The 22,986-nt window shown below is 44.8% G+C and overlaps 2 protein-coding genes and 1 pseudogene across 2 annotated transcripts in view; 2 read left to right on the top strand and 1 right to left on the bottom strand.

The window, feature by feature from the left end:
- The window catches only part of LOC143964366 (uncharacterized), a 127,626-nt gene extending 110,754 nt beyond the window's left edge, over positions 1-16,872 (top strand). Inside the window, 1 exon segment of the mRNA XM_077474082.1 lies at positions 15,481-16,872. Coding sequence (XP_077330208.1) covers positions 15,481-16,142 — 662 coding nt within the window. The 3' untranslated portion in view covers positions 16,143-16,872.
- Positions 1-22,986, top strand: part of LOC143961231 (uncharacterized) — an 83,665-nt gene that overhangs the window by 11,559 nt on the left and 49,120 nt on the right.
- The window catches only part of LOC143962289 (uncharacterized), a 259,324-nt pseudogene that overhangs the window by 235,103 nt on the left and 1,235 nt on the right, over positions 1-22,986 (bottom strand).

Raw genomic sequence — 22,986 nt, 5'->3', positions numbered from 1 at the left:
AGGCCCGAATCAAAGAATGTGAAGCAAGCAGTCTTTGAAAAAATACTGTCAAGGCTGAGATCTGACCCTTGATGGTACTCCAGGCTAGCTTAATCTCTACTCCCAATTGTAGGAAGGCAAGAATTCTCCCTATAACATATTTTCAAGGCTGCCATCTTTTGGCTTCACACCAGGAAACATATAATAAATCACCCTAGAAGCCGGGTTGCTTGCATTAATCAGGGTATTTTCCACTGAGTCCGAGGCCCTGGATCCTTTCAAATTTGGGCTTCAATAGCCTAACCATTAAATTTAATGATTATAAGGCATGATGGAACACCAGTCCTTGCGAAAGCAAGTCTGGACGGAATGAAAGAGTCCACAGTTTCCCTACTGCCAAACTTATGATCTCTGCATACCAGGCTCTTCTGGGCCATGCCGGGGCTACCAGTTTTACCGGCTTCTCTTCCTCCTTGATCCTATGTAAAAGTCACGGTAGAAACTGGGGGGGAGGGGGAAATGCATAATTCAGTGAAAACTGATCCCAAGTGGTCACTAGCGCATCTGTCCCTAATGCAAGTGGATCCCTTGTCCTTGACACAAAGCTGTCCAACTTCTTGTTGAACCTGGATTCCAATAGATCTATGTCCAGGGTACCCCATCTTCAGCATATGGCTGAACTTTGGGATGCAGGGACCATTCCCCCCGGGACAACTAATGGTGGCTTTAGAAGTCTGCCTGACAATTCTCCACCCCCAAAATGAAGACTGCTGACAGAAAAGGCACATGCTTCTCTGTCCATATCAGAATAGGGTCCACCTCCCTTTGGGCCGCATGACTCCTGGTACCCCCTTGGTGGTTGATGTAAGCCACATCTGTGGCATTGTCGGATTGTATCCTGACAGGACAACCCTGCAACCTGAAAGTCCATGATATTAGAGCCAGACGCTCTTCCCGAATCTCTAGAATGTTGATGGGCGAGGCTTTTTTGGTCTCTGACCACTTCCCCTGCACGGTGGCCTCCTCCAGAACTGCTCCTCAGCCCAAGAGGCTGGCATCCATTGTTGCTACCTTCCAGGCGACCTGTATGAAGAATTTCCCCTTCTGCAAATTTCTGTTATCAGTCACCAATTGAGACTCTGGCATACTTTTGGGGACAGATACATTGGGTAGTCCAAAGCTTAGATCCTTTTGTTCCTAGCAGCCAGAATACTGTTTTGCAACAGTTTCGAATGTGATTGGGCATCGAACGAAGCCACAATTTTCCCCAGCAACCTCATGCCAAGGCGAATGGAGGGATCCTTCTTTCCCTTCAGCACACAGACCAGATCCCTTATAGCTCTGACCTACGTCTGAGGCAAAAAACTTTTTCTTGGACTATGTCTATTACCAGACCCAAGTATTCTAGCCTCCTTACTGGCCGTAAGGCTGACTTCTCTAGTTTGAGAATCCAACCCAGGTGCTCCAAATACCTGACCGTGCTGGACACACTGCAGTCTAGCCACATAACCAACTGATCTATAAACAGCAGGTCATCTAGGTATGCCATTACTGATATACCCTTAATCTTGCTAATCCCAGGGCCAAAATCTTTGTGAACACCCGTGGGGTGGTGGCTAACCCGAAGGGCAAGGCCACAAACTGAAAATGATGCTGGTCCGCCTCAAATCGCAAAAAATTCTGATGAGCGGGGTAGATTGGCACATGCAGATAGGCATCTTTGATGTCTATTGATGCTAGAAATTCTCCTCCTCTCAGAGAGGACGTGACTGACCGGATTGACTCCATGCGAAAAGAGCAGATGGTTAGGAATTGATTTAGATTGTTGCGATCTAGAATGGGTCTGACATCTCTATTCAGTTTTGGTACCGTGAAGAGATTTGAATAAAACCCCATACCCTGCTCCTCTGTTGGAATTTCTGTAATCACACCTTGTAATGTTAAAGTGGTGTTGCCACCAAAAAAAAAAATAAATAGCTCAAAATTCATAAAAAAAAATAAAAAAAAAATAATTGGAAAAAAACTTTTTTTACTCGCCTCTAAATGCCTGTTGCTAGGGGGTCCCTCGTAGTCTGCCTTCTTTGATGCTTGGGCTGGTGACATCACTTCCCCTCGCGCCGCACAGTCATCTGGGACCTGTCACGTGTCCCAGATGACTATGGGGCGTATCGCTGCGCAGTGGGTGACCGGCTGTGAAGCCACAGCCGGGTGCCCACAATAAGAATGCCGGTGCTGCGAGTGGAGTAGGGAACGAGGGGGGGGGCTTCGTTCCCCCGCATCGCTGGACCCTGGGACAGGTAAGTGCTGATTATTAAGTCAGCAGCTGCAGTATTTGTAGCTACTGACTTTTAATTTTTTTTTTTCTTTATTTAGGGGGCACCCCACTTTAACCGGTCCAGTGCCTGGAAAAAAAGACCTTCTTTTTAAACGGCTCTCTGGGAGCATTCGATCTTAGAAACCAAAATGGTGGAAACTCACAAAACTCTAGCTTGTAGCCCAGAGATACTGTGGAGATGACCCATCTGTCCTGGATCTCTTCCTGCCAAGCTCCTGAAAACTGCAGAAGCCTTCCCCCCACTCGAGCGAGTGGGGATGCCCCTTCATAAGGAGGCCTTAGCAATCTGCTTTATATGCTTCTGTTCCCAGGGCTTCTTCTGGCCTTGTGCTTGACCTTGAGGCTTACCTCTTGAACCTGATGGCAGAGGCCGTCAAAACTGCCTTGGGGCTGCAGCACCTGGTGCTGGGGCAGAAGAACATTTTAAATGAAGGACACTTACTCCTTCTTTTAACTGGTAAAAGGGCACTCTTACCATCTGAAATTTTTTGGATATACTTATCCAAGTCATCTTCTAACAACCATTCCCCATGAAAAGGAAAACTCGCCAATAGCTTTTTGCTTTTTCCACGGCAACTCAGCTGACCAATGCTTCAGCCAGAGAATTCTGCGCATATGCACAGATAAGAGGGCAAAGTGTGACACCTGTTGAATAAACTCTTTAAGGGCATCCACCGCAAAACATAAGGCCCTTGACAGCTCCGCTAACTCACTGACTGCTTCCCCTTGAGTAGGGACACTTTTAATGACTTGCTTGAGCTGGTCTTTTAGGGTTGACAAACCCCTATCACTGCTACTGCAGCCTGTACTGCTGACCCAGATATAGAAATAGAGGCTTAAAGTAAATATTCCAGTTTCTTGTTGGCTGGATCTTTGAAAACCTGGACATTGTCTACTGGACAAGTTAGACTCCTATTTACAGAGGAAATAGCAGCATCCACTGCTGGCAGACTCCATGTTTTAGTGAATTTCTCCTCCACAGGATTAAGAAGAGAAGATCTCCCAGGAGGGAGAAAATGCCTATCTGGGTGATCCCAGTCTGCATATACTAGTTGCTCCAGTAGTGGGTGTAAAGGGAAAGCAGGTGGGCTCTGTGAAGGCCTCAAATAATCCAAAGAAGAAAAGGGGGCCTCAGCCATCTCCACTGGGGGCAATTTATTTGCGGAACAGACCAATCCTGTAAGGGATTGGACCAGCAGTTTTTGGGATTGCGAGGCTGACAAGCGCTCCTCCTGAGATTGAGCCCTCAGAAGAGGAGTCATCTGCCTGCCCAGCTTCCCGGTCACCCAATGGCACCTCAACATCATCTGCCCATTCTTGTTCCAAAACTGGAAGGTCAGGAGGAGAAGGGGACCTTTCGCGTTTTTTCCCAGACTGGGAGACAGATGCGATCATGTTGGCTTTTTCCCTCCAACCCAGCTAATACTGAAGCCAAATCATCCAGAGGCTGAAATGTTGGATGTAGCCATTATGCCTGATAGCCTCAATGGATCAGACAGGCCAGTTGCACCTGTCCTTTCTGTAGAGGATAGTACTGTGGAAGCATGAATAGGATCCTCAGACAGCGGTGCTCTTGCGTTCCTCCCTGCTGTATTCCCCCCACCTTTCTTTCAGGAAGACATATTCCTAAGCACAAAATGCAGGGTTACTCACAATATGCATCCACTGCTGAGCTGTAGTCCAGCAAAAAAATGCCGCGATCACCTCTCAGTCTAATGGCCCGTAGACGTGCCTTTTACATGCCTGTATCCACACCTATACAGCGCTTACATGCCCTAGTATACTCTGTGTCCCTCCGTCAGCCACCAGTCTCATCACAGAGTCCCAAAATGTATGCCCTGCACCGTGCTCCCCACATGCACTCCGGCTGCGCCTTAGCCATGCCCCCATGTCCTCCAGCGGCCTTTTCCAGCTGACCTTTGCATGCGCGTGGATGGGGCGGTCCCTTCTTATTGGGATAGATCGGGCGCTGTGTATTGTGGGGAGATGCCGACCGCCCTGCTCCCCTCATCGGAAACCAATCTCTGGGGGGGGGGGGCTGCATACTGCGGGTAGGAGGCAGGTGGTCCCAGGGAATACACCCTCTAGTGGGGAAAAACAGGCAAGGCATTAGCTACTCAATAGAAATCCTTTGAAGTGAACCAAATGTGTTCCTTTCCCAGGTTTTTTTCTTAGTTTTTTTTAAACTTGCCATTCCCGCCACAGGGTTTGCTGGAAAAAAAACACAGCCAGACCCAACCTTCACCCATCGCGGTGGGCCAGGTCTTTGAATGGACCTTCAAGGATCGGGTCCCCCTACATATTGCGGTCCACACCATTAGACCTGCACAGCACCCTGCCAGGACAATGCTTTGGATTAGTCATGTATCCAAGGGCCTATATCCCAGGGTCCAGCCCTCCAAAGAGGAGCATTACAGGCAAAAAAAACGAGATTCTTCTTCCATGAGGCTCGTGTACCATCCATTTTGGCTTTTCTTGCCATTTTGAATGGATCCAACTGCATAGCCCCTTGATCCTGGCAAGCATTTCTCCAACGGGGCCGTTTTCTTCAAGAAATTCAATCCACTGTGACCATCACCTTTAGACACTGATGAAGAAAACTGAGGTATTTCCTGTATGGGAGGGGTTATATAGAGGAGGACTTCCTGTCTTTGTGTGTACCAGTGTCCATTCACCTATAGGTGGCGTATAGCCCTCAAAGTAATTACTATGGCTGCTCTGTGTCCCGTGATGTACGATTAAGGAAAAAATTATTATTTTTTTGTTTGTTTTTTACCATTTAAACCATAGGCATTATTGATAAACTGACAGATCCACTGCTAAATATTGGACCTGGATGCCCCCTGCCCTTCCTGGGCTCTTCTGGCAGCACAACTAGGATTCCTGACTTGTGCCGACAACTCAAGTAGACCCTGAGCATCTGAACTACCGCTAGAGTAGGTAGCGATCTTTCTCCTGCTGACTGTGGTTTAGGAGGAAAAATAAAAAAGCGGCCTCTACAAGGACAGTCGAGATCAATTCAAGTCCCAAGGACACAAGAATGACCTGATAGGCGGGACTGTCCAAGTTACATGCTGTATGAGGTATGAAACAAGGAGTGAGAATAGCCCCTGGAAAAAAATGGATAGTGATGAACTCTGACCCTTAATGGTACTTGAGGCTAAACTCCTTTCCTCTACCGATTAGAGAAAGAAAAAGAAAATATCCCACCTGCATATTTCTGCAGGTTCCACTTTCTTGCTTCACGCCAGGCAAAACAATATATTTTCAAGTCCTGTAATTAAAGTTCCCTGAAGCTGGCTTCCAGGGGCTCAATAGTGCTGAGATACAGAACTCAAGACCAGCAGGACCTGCTGGACTGGGAGTGTCCAAGGAGCAACCCCCGCAAGACTCGCTATGTCTGTACCAAGCCCCCTGGGCTAATTTGGCCAACACTAATATCAGTGTTCCTCCTTACAGATTCTTGGCAAAGGATGTGGCAGAATCCGAAATGGGGGGGAAAAAAAACAATAAATAAGGTAGAACCAGACCTTAAGGTGTTACTAGTACATGTACCCTTATTGGCAGTGGGACTCTTGTCCAAGACACACCTGTCCCAAACTGTTGCAGAACTTGGGATCTAGAACATTCCCCTGCAGAGTTCCCTTAACCACTATCCTATACCTGTATTGGCGATAGAGACAGCTTTTGTACTGTCCCAGACAGAATTACATAACCAAGTGACCCCGCCCCCTCTGACACTACAGGAATAGCCATAGGGATGTCCCCGTACATCAGAGGGGGCGGGGTCACCCAACGACATCAATGTGTGGCCCTGCCCTCAGTTATAAAAGAGCTGTCACCTGATAGGCCGCTCATTACGGAGGCAGATAATAGGCACGTTATTTTTTTAATAAAGGACTTGTCCCAAGCCGTGTCTTGTGTTTTTGGGTTTTTTTTTAACCATTTTCACACATTTTTTGTGAAACGGTAGGGGTACATTTGTACCCCGTTATTTCACACGGGAGGTCGGGATCTGGGGGGTCCCCTTTTTTAAAGGGGGGCTTCCAGATTCTGATAAGCCCCACCCGCTGAACCCCACAACCACCGGGCAAGGGTTGTGGGGATGAGGCCCTTCTCCCCATTAACATGGGGATTACCCCAAAGCACCCTCCCCATGTTGAGGGCATGTGGCATGGTACGGTTCAGGAGGGGGGCCCCACACCATTGTTTTTAATTTTTGCGTGGGGTTCCCCTTAATATACATACCAGACCTGAATGGCCTGGTATGGAATTTGGGGGAATCCCCACGCATTTGTTTTTTTTTTTTGTTTTAATTTTGGTTCGGGGTTCCCCTGTAGCCGCGAGTACTTTTAAATTACTTTTTTTCCTTTTAGAAATGTCATTTTGCTCTCGGACTGTTCTAAACATGGGAAACATGCGCCACTTTACAGACATACTATAGACACCCCCCAGATACGAAATTTAAAGGAATATTTCACTTTTATTGTTTCACTTTAAGCATTAAAAAATCACTGCTCCCCAAAAAACGCCCATTTTAAAACCTTTTTTTGCATTGATACATGTCCCCTGGGGCAGGACCCAGGTCTCCAAACACGTTTTAAGACAATAAGGCCGCGTACACACGGGCGGACTGTTCGCCCAACCTTGTCCGCTGAACAGTGTTTGGGCGGACAGTCCGCTCGTGTGTGGGCTTTCAGCGGACAGTTTCAGCGGACAGTTGGACGGACAAAGTCTTTCGGAAATTCCGAAAAACTGTCCGCTGAAACTGTGTTTGAGCGAACAGTCCGCCCGTGTGTGGGCCAGTCCGCTGTACTTTCGAAATGAGCGGACTGTTCCCGCTCGGAAAGTCCGCCCATTTCGAGCGCGTGTACAGGTAGGCGGGGCCCGCGAAGGAGACGTCGCGGGCTCCGCCGCCTGGAATGGGCTTAAAGGGTAACCCCAACGCCGAAAAAAATCGGCGTGGGGGTTCCCCCAAAGTCCACACCAGACCCTTGTCCGAGCACGCTACCCGGCCGGCCAGGAAAGGGGGGCGAGCGAGCGCGCCCCCCCTCCTGAGCCGTTCCAGGCCGCGTGCCCTCAACATGGGGGGGTGCCTTGGGGAAGGGGGGGCCGCGCGGCCCCCCCACCCCAAAGCACCTTGTCCCCATGTTGATGAGGACAAGGGCCTCTTCCCGACAACCCTGGCCGTTGGTTGTCGGGGTCTGCGGGCGGGGGGCTTATCGGAATCCGGGAGCCCCCTTTAAGAAGGGGGCCCCCGGATACCGGCCCCCCACCCTATGTGAATGAGTATGGGGTACAATGTACCCCTACCCATTCACCTGTGAAATAAAGTACAAAAAAAAACACAACACAGGGGAAAAAATATTTTATTGCACAGCTCCGGGGGTCTTCCGTCTTCGGGGGTCTTCTCGCCGGACTCCTCCGCTATCTGTGTGTAGCTCTTTTGCTAGCGGAGGAGTCCGGCTTTCTTCCTCCCCGCCGCCGGCCTCTTCTCCCGACTTCGGGGGTCTTGTCCCCCTCTTCGGTTCTTCTGCCGGGCCACCGCGCCTTCTTGTAGCTCTTTTGCAGGCGGTGGCCCGGTCTTCTGTCGCCGCTGCCTTCCGTTCTTCTGTCGCCGCCTTCGGTTCTTCTGCCGGGCCACTGCGCCTTCTTGTAGCTCTTTTACAGGCGGTGGCCCGGTCTTCTGTCGCCGCTGTCGCCGCCGACTTCCGTTCGTGTTCTTCTTCTTGTTCTTCTTGTTCTTCTCCAGGAGATGTTGACACGTCGCTCCCTCCGGCCGGAATGCCAGAGCCGCGCTGTGCGGTCACTTATATAGTGACAATGGGGCGGGGTCACATGGTATATGTCACATGGGTTGGTCACATGGTGACCCCGCCCCCTTACGATGTCATAGTCCCCATGTGACATCAACCCATGTGACCAACCCATGTGACATATACCATGTGACCCCGCCCCATTGTCACTATATAAGTGACCGCACAGCGCGGCTCTGGCATTCCGGCCGGAGGGAGCGACGTGTCAACATCTCCTGGAGAAGAACAAGAAGAAGAACACGAACGGAAGTCGGCGGCGACAGCGGCGACAGAAGACCGGGCCACCGCCTGTAAAAGAGCTACAAGAAGGCGCGGTGGCCCGGCAGAAGAACCGAAGGCGGCGACAGAAGAACGGAAGGCAGCGGCGACAGAAGACCGGGCCACCGCCTGCAAAAGAGCTACAAGAAGGCGCGGTGGCCCGGCAGAAGAACCGAAGAGGGGGACAAGACCCCCGAAGTCGGGAGAAGAGGCCGGCGGCGGGGAGGAAGAAAGCCGGACTCCTCCGCTAGCAAAAGAGCTACACACAGATAGCGGAGGAGTCCGGCGAGAAGACCCCCGAAGACGGAAGACCCCCGGAGCTGTGCAATAAAATATTTTTTCCCCTGTGTTGTGTTTTTTTTTGTACTTTATTTCACAGGTGAATGGGTAGGGGTACATTGTACCCCATACTCATTCACATAGGGTGGGGGGCCGGTATCCGGGGGCCCCCTTCTTAAAGGGGGCTCCCGGATTCCGATAAGCCCCCCGCCCGCAGACCCCGACAACCAACGGCCAGGGTTGTCGGGAAGAGGCCCTTGTCCTCATCAACATGGGGACAAGGTGCTTTGGGGTGGGGGGGCCGCGCGGCCCCCCCTTCCCCAAGGCACCCCCCCATGTTGAGGGCACGCGGCCTGGTACGGCTCAGGAGGGGGGGCGCGCTCGCTCGCCCCCCTTTCCTGGCCGGCCGGGTAGCGTGCTCGGACAAGGGTCTGGTGTGGACTTTGGGGGAACCCCCACGCCGATTTTTTTCGGCGTTGGGGTTCCCCTTTAAGCCCATTCCAGGCGGCGGAGCCCGCGACGTCTCCTTCGCGGGCCCCGCCTACCTGTACACGCGCTCGAAATGGGCGGATTTGCCTCCTCCTTACGTGGGCGAGTCCGTTCATTTCAAAAGTTGAGCGAACTGTTTGGCAAACAGTTCGCTGAAACAGTCCGCTCGTGTGTGGGCAAGTCCGCTCATGCAAATTTTGAGCGGACTGTTTGCCGAACAAGGTTGGGCGAACAGTCCGCGCATGTGTACGCGGCCTAACTTGCATATAAGTCTTTAAAATTAGCATTTTTGATTTTTCATGTTCGTGTCCCATAGACTTTAATGGTGTTTGCGTGTTCAAACAAATTTTTTGCCTGTTCACATGTTCTGTTGCAAACCAAACTGGGGGGTGTCCGGCTCATCCCTAGAAAGAAATACAGAGGCAGCAGCATCAGTCCTAATTTTGTAAATATATTCTCTTTCAAATACTAAAGCCTCATACACACTCTTAGATTTTCAGACAAATGAGTGCCCGTTTTTTGTGGCATGCTGGTCTCATCCTGAAAGTGAAGAGGTTACTCACAATATGAAAATTTTCATACAACAGAATACAACGTCAGAAGTGATGTAATGTGTTGAATAGTTTTTAATGTGTTCTTTCGTTTCTGAACATGCGTAGTCTTATGATTATTTTGTTATACAAAAACCCGTACTAATAAAATGAAAATCAGACATTGAGGTCACATCCGCCAAAAATGTTATAGTCTGCACATCCAGCTTTTGTCTGACGAAAAAACGAAATCGGCTGTGTAAAGCACCGTACTAATGATATGAAAATCGTCAGATGGCTCATAGTACAAATTTTTCCATCAGATTTTCGTAGTGTACGTGTGCCTTAAGAGACTAAGCTGCATTGGAAAACTAATTATTGGGTGGAGGGTGAAAGGCATCTAAGATCCAAGCCTGGTTCATTTTAATAGTGTTAAAGCAGTAACCATTGAAGTGGACAGGTAAATGCATTTGTCAGTCCCTTATTCTCCAAGTATGATCAACACTCTTTACGATAAGTCACCTACAGCAGGACAGGCAAGCACCCCAAATGCATACTCATTGGTCATTATGGACAAGCTATGCCTTTGAGTGATACCTGGGGTCCAGCCTGCCCACTGCTGCCTGAAAAAAGTGTGCAACACCTCTTTTATATGTTTCCTGCTGGTGGTGGTACTACTGCTGCCTTCTTGACCACTGTGGGTGGTAGAGCTGCAATGTGGAGAGAGGTATTCCTGTCAACATCAATGAATGTTTTGTACAAGCACCTTAGAAGTGCTTCCTTGCAGTGAGCATTTTGACCATCTTGTGGCAAGATGCTATTGGCCATTTTGGTGTGGTTGTGTGAATCTGAAAGGGTGGAAGAAGGGCCTTCGAAGGGTCTCCTAAAAATGAGACAGGCCTCAGATCAGTATCAAAAGGCCCTTGAAATTGTTTGCCCCCCCCCCCAAAAAAAATGTTTTGGTAAAAATTGTTAAATACAAATTAATAAAACAAAAAGATGAATTTATGTATTTTAATTGTTGGAAACCACCAAGTGACTGTGCTTGCTAGGGGCCAAGCCTCCGCACTGTTTAGAGGGTCAAGCATTATGGTTTATGCTTTTGCTGCAGAGGGTTAAGTATTATGGTTTAGCCGGCCAAATTTTGATGAATATCACTGTTCGGTTTGACATTTTCCAAATAAAAAAGCACAATGTTTTTTTTTGGATGAATTTCACTTTTACCTAAATATTAAAAGCAAAACTACTAAAAGAAAAATTAGTGTGAGTTTTGTAAGAAATGGCATCCTAATTTAATGTCAAGAAATTTGAATATATTTCTTAGCTTGTGGATGTCAGTAGAAAGGATATGGGTACCAATATAAATGTAAATGGTGATTGGTGGGTCTTCTCAAATTCAGTAAGCAAAATTTAATTAAAAAAATCAGACAAACTAACATTGTCAGAATTGTTTGCTAAAGCAATTCTATCTTGTGAGAGATATGACGTCTGCCATTGCTGACTAAACATTCCTCAGGGCAGCTACAGTACTTTGAGTCCCTTAACTAGAAAATGTATGCAGATTAGCACTGCTCACTTTTCTGATTAGCATACTCATTCCAAGTAAGTGACTGAGAAAATGTTGAAGCGAGAGGGTCTACAAAATGGCCAGGCAACTGGATTTTAAGGACTAAAATAGTAAGCTGTTGTTTTTTAAGAAAAGGTTTACTCTCTAGCTTAACATTTAGGCCTAAAATGTATCCAAGCATCACATTGTGCAACTGAATTGGGTACCAGATGGGTCCTACATGGTTATTTAAGAAGCCATACATATTGAATGTAACAGTGTTAAGATAATACAATGGGGTTGATTTACTAAAAGCAAACAGACTGTGCAGTTGCACTCATTTTCCTTAGCAAATGTAATGTGGTATAGCTTTACTTTTGTAAAGGATGCCCAATCGGGAGCAAGGAAAATAAGCATTTCTGCTTGCATATGATTGGAGGATGGAAAAACCACAGAACTTTACTACATTTACTAGGCTCTGTTGAAAATGAGTGCAACAGCACTTGCAGAGTGCACTAGTCTATTTGCCGTTAGTAAATCCACCCCAATGCCTTTTGGCAATTCTAATATCTCCTTATGCTGGTGAACTATATTTAAGTTGAGGCAGAGTTTAGTCAGTGATTAGAATTGCAGACTGGTCAGGAGAACAAGGAGCTGGTGAGAAATCTCTATCTATACTGCGCCATTCCATCAAGAGCCCTGATGATGTCAAACGTAATTGATGAAACGCATAGGGAAGGTCTTCTGGGATACATCACTTCCGTTTGTTGGAATGCAAGTAAAGCAAAGCCTGGCATTCTTCATTTGTAATTGATGCTTGTGTTTTATACTTTAATGTGAGTGCATTTCTATTTATTATTCTTACTACACTGAGAGGCTTCTCCACCTCTTTATATATGTAACATTTGGCATACCATCAAGCTTCTTACAGGCACAGAGATGCTTAAAGGCGGTTTATCCAAGTGCACAGGATGAGCCAGGCAATGGGTCGGAGATAATTTTGGAGCTTCTTGGTGTCTTTTAGAAAGCTGCCAATGTGTGTACCAAAGTGCATTTGGCTTCTTTTTTAATTAAAAGGTGTTAATAGCCTCCATTGAGTGCGGTGTGCAAATAATTGAAGTAGAGGAAAGGGACAATTGTGGTGTCGTGGATTATTGTCACACAATTTTGAACTATTTACAGTAAGTATAGAAAAGAATGGCCCCTCTTGAAAATAATCAAATTTTTTGTATCCATCTCCTGACTTGTGCCTGTTCACAATTTTGTTCTGGCGATCCTGGTGACAATGCCTTGTCACCCATAGTTGTTTGTGTCAGTTGCACTACTGGGGACTGAAATGCTCCAGGAAAGCTCTTTTCATGCTGAGCTAATCAACAATTGAAAGTCAAACGGCTTTGTGTGCCATTAAAAATGTCATGATGGAGTTTACAAGTCATTTTTAGGAGAGGTGGTCTTTTTTCCCAACGCAGTGAATCTGTTTTTGATTTATTTTATTTTTTTCTGACATATTGGTTTTCTATCTTTCACTTGGATGTTATAAGTTGTACTGAGTAAATACTGGATAAAACACAAACTCTGTCTACATTTCAGGCTGCAAAGCAACAAAATGTGATTATTTTAAAGGGGGTGATTCTTTTCTATACCCACTGTATGTCACTGAGCACTTTAATAAAAGTAAGAGTACGCCAGTTGTATTTTGCGGACATTTTTCATCTTTTTTCAATTTTCTTATTGTATACAGTATATTTGATGGCACAGTATTGTTTGTCTGGGTAGGAATTTGAGAGCATGGTCAGGAACCCTAAGGATAATTCCCTTTTTGGGGATTTGTTTTAAGCCTCATACACACTATCAAATTTCGGAGGATCATTCATCAGTTTTTTTGTTGCATGCTAGTCTCATGTTGAAGTGAAGAGGTTACTCACAATATGAAAATTTCCATATGACAGAATACAATGTCAGACATGATGTAATGTGTTGAATAGTTTTGTATGCTTTCGTTTCTCAGCTCCTGCAATTTTTCATATTTTTGTTCTCGGGCAAAAACCGTACGAAAAATGTAAATGAAAAGTTGAATGTTGAGGTTACATCTGACAAAAAATTTATAGTCTGCACATCCAGCTTTTGTCTGACGATAAAGCAAAATTGGCTGTCAAACACCGTACTAATGATCGCTCACAGGAGAGTTGGAGTAGAGGTGTGCCGATGTAAATAAAGCACACCGCTGATATGTTAGGGAGGAAAAGTGAAAGATCGTGTTTCAGCGAAGCGGAATCATCATCATCTCTCTTTTCCTCCAGTGAATCCACTCCCCCCCACGGTTAGAAGGCACCTGCCAGGCAACACATTTAACCCCCTGATCGCCCCTTTAGTTAACCCCTTTCTGGCCAGTGTAATTTATACAGGGATCAGTGCATTGTTTTTTTTTGTTTTTTATTTTTATTTTTTTAGCACTGATCACTGTATTGGTGTCACTGGTCCCCAAAAAGTGTCGCTTAGTGTCAGATTTGTCTTCCGCAATGTTGCAGTCCCGCTAAAAATTGCAGATCACTACCATTACCAGTAAACAATTTAAACATAAGTCCCTAAATCAATCCTGTAGCTTGTAGATGCTATAAATTTTGGGAAAACCAATCAATATACGCTTATTGGACAAAAAAAAAGGACATCCATTTTATTTGGGTACAACGTCGCACAACCGTCTAATTGTCAGTTAAAGAGGAAGTAAACCCCTTCAAACCACTTTGACCTACAGGTAAGCCTAAATTAAGGCTTACCTGTAGGTCCAAGCAATATCTCCTAAACCTATATGGTTTAGGAGATATTTGCCCGAAAATGGGCACCGCTGTCTACGGCGCATGCGCCGTAGACAGCGGCGCGCAGGCGCACTAAATGCGGCAAGTCCAAGAATGGATTTGCCTAATTTGTCGACTCCCGTGCGCATGCGCGGGAGTGACGTCATCGCGGCTTCGCCGAATGGCAGCGGCGGAGCTGCGAGACGCGACTCCCGTGCGCATGTGCGGGAGTGACGTCATCGCGGCTTCGCCGCTGTCATTCGTCGGAGCTGCGAGACGCCACCAGCAAGATGGATGCGGCGGACTACAGGGATCAGCGGCGACTTCGCTGGCTCCTGTGTCAGGTAAGTGACACATAATGAGCTACTATAAGATGCATAGTAGTCCATTATGCTTTACCTTTGCAGGGAAAAAAAGAGGAAGTAAACCCATCAGGGTTTACTTCCTCCTTAAACTGATGCAGTGCCGTATTGCAAAAAATAGCCTGGTCGGGAAGTGAGTAGAAGCTTCTGGGGCTGAAGTGGTTAAGTAAATCACCCGCAATAATTTACTTAAAATCAAACCTAATTCGTCACGGAATGAGTTTACTGCAGCTGGTCAAAGCCAGATGTTGTGTTCAGGCCTCTAGTTTCCTCGCTTTAGCATTGAATAGTATGAAGGTAACTGGGAACTCATTGGCCTGTTGAATTTTAAGTTTTTTTTGTGCAATGAACACTGGATCAGAAGGTCTCATCATGTCTAGTCGTTACTATAATGCCACGTACACACGATCGGAATTCCTGCCAGAAAAAGACAGATGAGAGCTTTTCATGGGAAAATGAGACCTTGTGTATGCTCCATCGGAATTTAGCTGTCCGAATTTCCACCAGCCAAAAATTTATAGCATGTTCTCAATTTTCCCGACGGTAAAACTTTCTATCGGTAATTCCGATCGTGTGTATGCAATTCCGACACGCCAAAAATCACGCATGCTCAGATTCAACTATGAGACAGAAGCTATTGGATACTGGCTATTGAACTTCCTTTTTCTAGTCACGTCATACATGTTGTACGTCACCACGTTATAAATGATCGAAATTTGATGTGACCATGTGTAGGCAAGACAGCTTGAGCCGAATTCCGTCGGGAAAACCATCAGAGTTTTTTCCGACGAGAATTCCGATCATGTGTACGTGCCATTAGTAGACCACATACTAAAGCCACCATGATGATAAACTATGAGTTTAAACTTTGAATTTATTCTAAAAATCAGTAAAGGTATATCTCTCTATAAATCTGCTATAGGCAATGAGGAAGTGGTTAAAATGTGAATGTAAACCTTTTATTTTTTATTTTTCATACAGGTAAACTAATAGTTCAACTGGCAATTCAACACTTACTGTGGGGGGGGAAAATTACAGATAAACAAGTCTTTATTAGCACAAGATGAGTAAAGATGGAAAGAAGCCAAATCAGTGCTCCGAATGTGAGAGGAGTTTTACTTATAAGTCACAACTCGATGTTCATCTGAGGATTCACACCGGAGAAAGGCCATATAAATGTTCCAAATGTGACATGCGCTTCTCACAAACTTCCAGTCTTTCTAAGCACCAGAAGACTCACACCGGAGAGAAGCCATTTAGATGTTCAATATGTGACAAGTGCTTCTCACAAAGTACTAGTCTTACCAAACACCTGAAGCTTCACACTGGAGAGAAACCATTTAAATGTTCAGAATGTGACAAATGCTTCTCTCAGAGGTTTAATCTTATTGAACACCAGTATACTCACACCGGAGAAAAGCCATTTAACTGTTCCGAATGCGGCAAGGGTTTCTCGCATAGTTCACATCTTACGAAACACCAAAGGATTCACACGGGAGAGAAGCCATTTAAGTGTTTAGAATGTGACAAATGCTTCTCACATAAGTTTAATCTTGCAGAACACCAGAAGACTCACACAGGAGAGAAGCCGTTTAAATGTTTAGAATGTGGCAAATGCTTCTCACACAGTTCTCATCTTACGAAACACCAGAGGGTTCACACAGGAGAGAAGCCATTTATATGTACAGAATGTGGTAGATGCTTCTCTCATAAGCATATTCTTGTTACACACCAGAAGACTCATGCCAGGTGAAGAATGTGACAAGGATTTGTTTTGTTATAGAATTTAAAAAACTAAAGTGGAAGTAAACTCTCCTATCGTTTTCATCCACGGAAGCTGCCATCTTTGCCTCTGTTTAATCTTCAGCTGCCACGGTGCTGCACATGTGATCCGTTATGACACCAGCCATTGGATGGTTTGACAGTTTGGTTGAGAGCACAGCCAATGTGCAGTTAGCATTCCCGGCATGCCGTTTTTTTGAAACTGTTTAAATTGATGGGTTTACTTCCACTTTAAGCAACAAGAAGTTGGGGAGAAGCTGTATTCATCTGTGTGATAAATATTTTACATGTAAATAAACTCAGATTAAGATTTAAAAGCTTCATGCAGAAAAGAAGCCATAGCTAAAATCTAAAAAGCAACAAGTATTTAAAAATAACAGCCCCACCCGCACTCACCAGAAGGTTCAAGAGAGGGAGCCATTGTGCAAAGAATATCTATAACAGACCAGCACTGGGCCATCTGGGACTCGTTCTAGGGACTCGCAGTCTCAAGGATCCACCATACTTTGTATTGTTGCAGTTAAAAGCATTTCATTCTCCTAAACCTAAAACAATGTGTAAATTTTTTTTTTTTTTTTTATGAAAATGCTTATTTTTTTTTTTTTTAGAGGATAGGTAAATTAAAAATATGTTAAAGTGATCATTTTAATTGTGTGGCTGTACCCATATGTGTGCAAAATAAACTGTAAATATAAAAATCACTCTTGCGTTGGTTTCCTTCATATGATTTTAATGTTGGTATAAAAGTCTGAATTCTTATCCACTTAACGTACTTAAACTTGGACAAAAATTTTAAAGGCCAAGTTCACCTTCTTCCTCTTATTTTTATTTATTTTAATTCTAGCTTTCCTATGTGCCATGAATGTACTTAATTTGCAGAATATATAAAGCTTTCTATTTCACTTAGACTAGGCCTTACTTCAGCCTCGGTATCCTGTTGAAAATTCGGTATTTAGTACGAGAGAACCAGTAGAAGGAAATTGTGCACCAGTTGACCTCATTAATACACACCCTCCTCATCCTCCCAACCCAGCTCCTCATCCTTATCTTCGCCCTCCCCATCCTCCTCCTCCCCCTCGTTCCAGCTCTGCTCCTTCTAGTTCCAGCTCTGCTCCTTCTCGTTCCAGCTCTGCTCCTCCTCCTTCTTCTCGTTCCAGCTCTGCTCCTCCTCCTTCTTCTCGTTCCAACTCTGCTGCTCCTCCTCCCCCTCCTCGTTCCAACTCTGCTGCTCCTCCTCCCCCTCCTCGTTCCAACTCTGCTGCTCCTCCTCCCCCTCCTCGTTCCAACTCTGCTGCTCCTCCTCCCCCTCCTCGTTCCAACTCTGCTGCTCCTCCTCCCCCTCCTCGTTCCAACTCTGCTGCTCCTCCTCCCCCTCCTCTTTCCAACTCTGCTGCTCCTCCTCCCCCTCCTCTTTCCAACTCTGCTGCTCCTCATTCCAACTCTGCTGCTCCTCCTCCCCCTCCTCTTTCCAACTCTGCTGCTCCTCCTCCCCCTCCTCTTTCCAACTCTGCTGCTGCTGCTCCTCATTCCAACTCTGCTGCTCCTCCTCCTCGTTCCAACTCTGCTGCTCCCCGTCCTCCTCCTCGTTCCAACTCTGCTGCTCCTCGTCGTCCTCCTCGTTCCAACTCTGCTGCTCCTCGTCGTCCTCCTCGTTCCAACTCTGCTGCTCCTCGTCCTCCTCCTCGTTCCAACTCTGCTGCTCCTCGTCCTCCTACTTGTTCCAACTCAGTAAATATAGCCATTGATTTAAAAAAAATTCTCTATATTTCTATATACTGAAGATTTGCATAGATCACTAATTGGGCAGAGTGTGCAGGAGCTGAGTGATCACAGCCTATGTGGAGAAGAGTTGTAGTATTGAAAACAGGAGAAGTGTGTCCTGGAAGTCATGTAAGGTCACTATACGCTATACAGTCTGATTGTAAAATCTCTTTTTACATCTAGCGTCAACTAGAGCTGCAAGATTTTTTTGTTAAAAAAACGCAATCTCGATTCAACCCCCTCACGATCTTAACCTGGCATTTCCACGATTCATGTAACAAGTGCAGAGCTGTCCTCTGCTCACAGCTGTCAAAAAAAAAAAAACAGCCGGCAAAGTTTATTACAACATTGCTCAGTGCTACAAGATAAAAAGAAACCTTGTATCATTTGGCTTTTAGCTCAAAGAGATGAACTTCGGTCTGCAAACGAGGGCAGTTTAACCACGTAGACTAAGTCTTTTTCTGACACTTGTTGCTTACAAATTAAAAATTAGTTTTAGTTTGTTTCTTGTTTTTTTGCTAGAAAATTACTTAGTACCCACAAATATTATATATATTTTTTAGCAGAGACCCTAGAGAATAAAATGGCAATCGTTGCAATATTTTATGTCGCACTGTATTTGCGCAGCGGTCTATTCAAACAATTGTTTTTTAGATAAAATTCACTTCAATTAATAAAAAAAATATAAATACACATTAACGTTAACCGAATTATATTGTATAATGCGAAAGATGTTGCGCCAAGAATCGTGATCTTTATTCTCATTTTATTGAGAATAGTGCAGCTCTGCCATCGACTATGTAGTGCAAAGGCTTGCCTGAATGGATACCGAGTGATTTGAATAGCTAGTGTGTCACTAAAAACACATCACAAAACACATTTTGCCGCATGAAGAAACAAATGCAGCAAAATGCACAGGACAAAATGTGCAAAACACAACACTCCAAATTGTTTCATGAGCGACTGTGCAATGTCTAGGGCAGCCCATTTAAATACATTTTTATCCAGAAGCGACATGCTTTGTCTCTTCTGCATTAAAGTTACCTACCTTGCTTTCTGTCTCTGTACAGTGCATGCGCAGCTCGCTTTACAAATTTGGCAATGCCGAATCTGACCGAACTCTCGTACGTGTGCGGGAGTGATGTCATCCGTGCTTGGCCAATGAAAGTGGCCTGCGATCTAGACCTGGAAGCTGGCCACCCTAAGATGTTATCGGCCGGGCGAGGGGGGGGCTCTGGGACACAGTATTGCTGAATACATAGGGAGTATAGTTCTGCTTTTAAAGGGGTTGTAAACTTTTTTTTTTTTTTTTTTAAACATGTCATGCTTACCTCCACTGAGCAGTTTTGCACAGAGTAACCCCAGTCCGCTTGTTCTGGAGTCCCTCAGCGGTGCTGGTGACTCCTTTCCGCATTGAGTGTCCACGTTGAAAAAACGCTCTCCTTGATGGACACCCATGCGGGTACGCTCCTGAGTCCCGCATCTGTGTCCTTTTACACAGAATGCAGGACTCACCCTATTTGACAGCAGCGGGAGCCAGTGGTTTTGATGCTATCAATCTATCCAATCAGGACACGAGACACCAGCTAGTGCTGATGTGCCCATTTCTGACCGGAGATAGGTCGAGGTTAGGTAAGTAAAACGGGGGCTGGGGGGGGGGGCTGCAGCACCACAGAAGGTTTTTCACCTTAATGCATAAAATGCATTAAGGTGAAAAACCATGAGGGTTTACAACCCCTCCAAGACTGAAAAAGAAAAATTTTCTCGAGGTATTTACTTCACTTTACTAGATAATGTCATTGGGTACTAATATTTCAAAATACTTTTTTTTGTTTGTTTTATTTAACCACTTTAACCATTGTTTTATTTAACCACTTGCCAACCACCCACCGTCATTTGACGGTCTCAGAATGGCACCCCTGCGTGAATCGCCATAGCTGTAAGGCGGGCCTGGCAGCCGCGATGTCGGTCGGTCACCCATGATCGCTCGTGACAGGGCAGGAACATGGATCTGTGTGTGTGTAAACACACAGATCCACATCCTGTCAGGAGCGAGGAGATAGATTGTGTTTTCCTAGTATATAGGAACACCGATCGGTCTCCTCCCCAGTCAGTTAGAACACACACCCAGGGAACACATTTAACCCCTTGATCGCCCCCTAGTGTTAACCCCTTTTCTACCAGGGACATTTATACAGTAATCAGTGGCTATTTATAGCATTGATCGCTGTATAAATGTCAGTGGTTTAAAAAAAAGTGTCCGATCTGTCCGCTGCAATGTTACCCATCATGTTAAAAATCACAGATCGCCGTCATTACTAGTAAAAAAATTAAAAAATTATACAAATGCTATGAATCAATAACCTATTTTGTAGGCGCAAAACTTTTGTGCAAACCAATCAATATACGCTTATTGCGATTTTTTTTTTTTTTTTTTTTACCAAAAATATGTAGAATACATATCGGTCTAAACTGAGAATTTTTTTTTTTTTTTTTTTGGGATATTTATTATAGGAAAAAGTAAAAAATATTGTGTTTTTTTTATGCAAAAATGTCACTTTTTTTTGGTTTATAGCAGAAAAGTAAGAACCGCAGAGGTTATCAAATATCCCCAAAAGAAAGCTCTATTTGTGGGGGAAAAAAGGGACATTAGTTTTGTTTGGATACAACGTTGCGTGACTGCGCAATTGTCAGTTATAGTAACGCAGTGCCGTATCGCAAAAAATGGCCCGGTGATGATTCTTCCAGGGTTGAAGTGGTTAAATGTATGACTTTCTTATTAGTACTGCACAAAGCCTTTGCCTTGCTGATCCTTTCATTTTTATAGAGGTGTACCAGACAGGATCTGTCGGGTTGCGAGCGCTTACTGTGCAGTCACTAATGATGTAAAGCCACAATCAGTGATACAGTGCAAGGCAGTGGGACAATCTCAATAGGCAGCAGATTAGAGCACATGCTGATTGAAGATTATGTCCATTCACAGCAAAGCAGCAATTTTTATTTAGACTGTTTCTGGAATTTTACATTTTGTCTGGTTAAATGCAGCATGGTCCTAGAGATGGTGATCTCTTTTATTTTTTTTGGGTGTTTTTGCCCTAATTCCGTGTACACTATACTATCAAAAATATTGGGGCACCTGCCTTTACACTCTGGGAAGGCTGTCCACAAGGTTTAGGAGTGTGTCTATGGGAATGTTTGATCATTCTTCCAGAAATCGATTTGTGAGGCCAAACACTGTTGGAGGAGAAGGCCTTAACACGCCTGACGAAGGTGTCCAGCATGGCCCCCGAAAGGTAGCACTTCTCTCTGTGATGTGACTCTCTACAATAAAGAAACCTTTGGACGATGATCCATGGTGTGCTGGTGAATATGTACACTTGGATGAGAAGGCCTGGCTCAGTCTCCACTCTAATTCACCCTAAATGTGTTCTATTGGGTTGAGGTCAGGACTCAGGCGAGTCAAGTTCCTCCACCCCAAACTCACTAATCCATCTTTTTTATGGACCTTGCTTTGTGCACTGGTTAAAATCATTTGGTGGAGGGGGAGATTATGGTGTGAAGTTGTTTTTCAGGGGTTGGGCTTAGCCCCTTAGTTCCAGTGAAGGGAACTCTTAAGGCATCATCATACCAAGACATTTTGGACAATTTCATGCTCCCAACTTTGTGGGAACAGTTCGGGGATGGCCCCTTCCTGCTCCAACATGACTGTGTACCAGTGCACAAAGCAAGGTGTAGGGTGACTGGTCCCTTATGTAGTTTTCTGCAGGCAGCCTGTAGTTGGTGGACCTGCCAGGTCCCATCAACACCTCTGCTCTCAGCATCTCAGCACAAGCTATGTACACACAGTGATGCCACCACTACTTTTACAAGGTAAAAACTGGGCTTGCAAGGGAATTTGATGCACGCAAACTTTTATTGCCTTTGTATCTAGTGAGGAATTAATTTGAATTAATGTGTTTGTGCTCGAAGTTCAGTTTAAAAACATTGGTGCACATAGACCTTATGTTGAAAATAGGAGCCAGTGCCTCCAAAACTGATATTTCTTTCTGAAGAGTTAAATATCCTGATATTCCTTTAGCTGCTCAGAAGCTTTGCTGGAAAAAAAAATCTATATTTTGTTCTGTGCCTACAAACCTTCTGTGCATTTGGTATAGGGCAAGAATCTGCAATTAGCGGACCTCCAGCTGTTGCAAAACTACAAGTCCCATCATGCCCCTGCCTCTGGGTGTCATGCTTGTGCCTGTCAGAGTCTTGCTATGCCTCATGGGACTTGTTGTTCTGCAACAGCTGGAGGTCCACTAATTGCATATCCCTGGTATAGGGTTTCCATTTATCAGATAGTGTTTTTTGTTTGTTGTATATAATGGGGATTACAATGGGAAACCCTGGACTACAACAAGGTGGAGAAGGGTAAGGGGCACTTAAAATTCCCATATAAGCAGAAATAGAGTCGGAGTTGGACTATACAAGAAGTTTAAGAAGCCAGGAGCCACATTTGTAACGTGTCATTGTGACTAACCATGTAAAGCTCGGCTCCTGCTAAGTTGTATCTTTTAATTTTGGATATAGTAGGAAGGAGCTAAAATCTTTGGTCCTACTTAAGTTACATAGATCAAAATTCAAACTTTTTATACAAGGTTTGAGATCGTTCATTTTATTTTAAATTAATTGAAATTAATTGATTTTTATAAGTACACAGTTTCTTTTGTACCCATTCAGGTAAGAAAAAACAAAATAAAAAAGGGCAGATTCAATGTACTACTCAAGTTCTCTTTTTTTTTATTTTTATTTTTTTGTATGACTTTTTAATGTTTCTAGGTACACCCACACAATTTAATCATTTTTGTGTACATCTTTACAACTGAACTTCTCTAAAAATGTTTTAAGCCATTGTAATTATTTTATGATGCTCTCGTGAATTTTGTGATGTAAGCCCAGGTGGGGAGATTTTATAAATTACTTGTAAAAATCCACATTTTGAAATGGCTTCATTCGTTGGCAAAGTTTTTGATGTTGGATCCAAGTTATTTTGCACTTCAAGTTTTTATCACATT

Source organism: Lithobates pipiens, unplaced genomic scaffold, assembly GCF_037356315.1.
Source record: "Lithobates pipiens isolate NorthernLeopardFrog02 unplaced genomic scaffold, aLitPip1_a1.2 Scaffold_8, whole genome shotgun sequence".
Lineage (NCBI taxonomy): Eukaryota > Metazoa > Chordata > Amphibia > Anura > Ranidae > Lithobates > Lithobates pipiens.
Note: the sequence above shows the minus strand (reverse complement) of the source record. Positions and strands in the feature narration are given on the sequence as shown.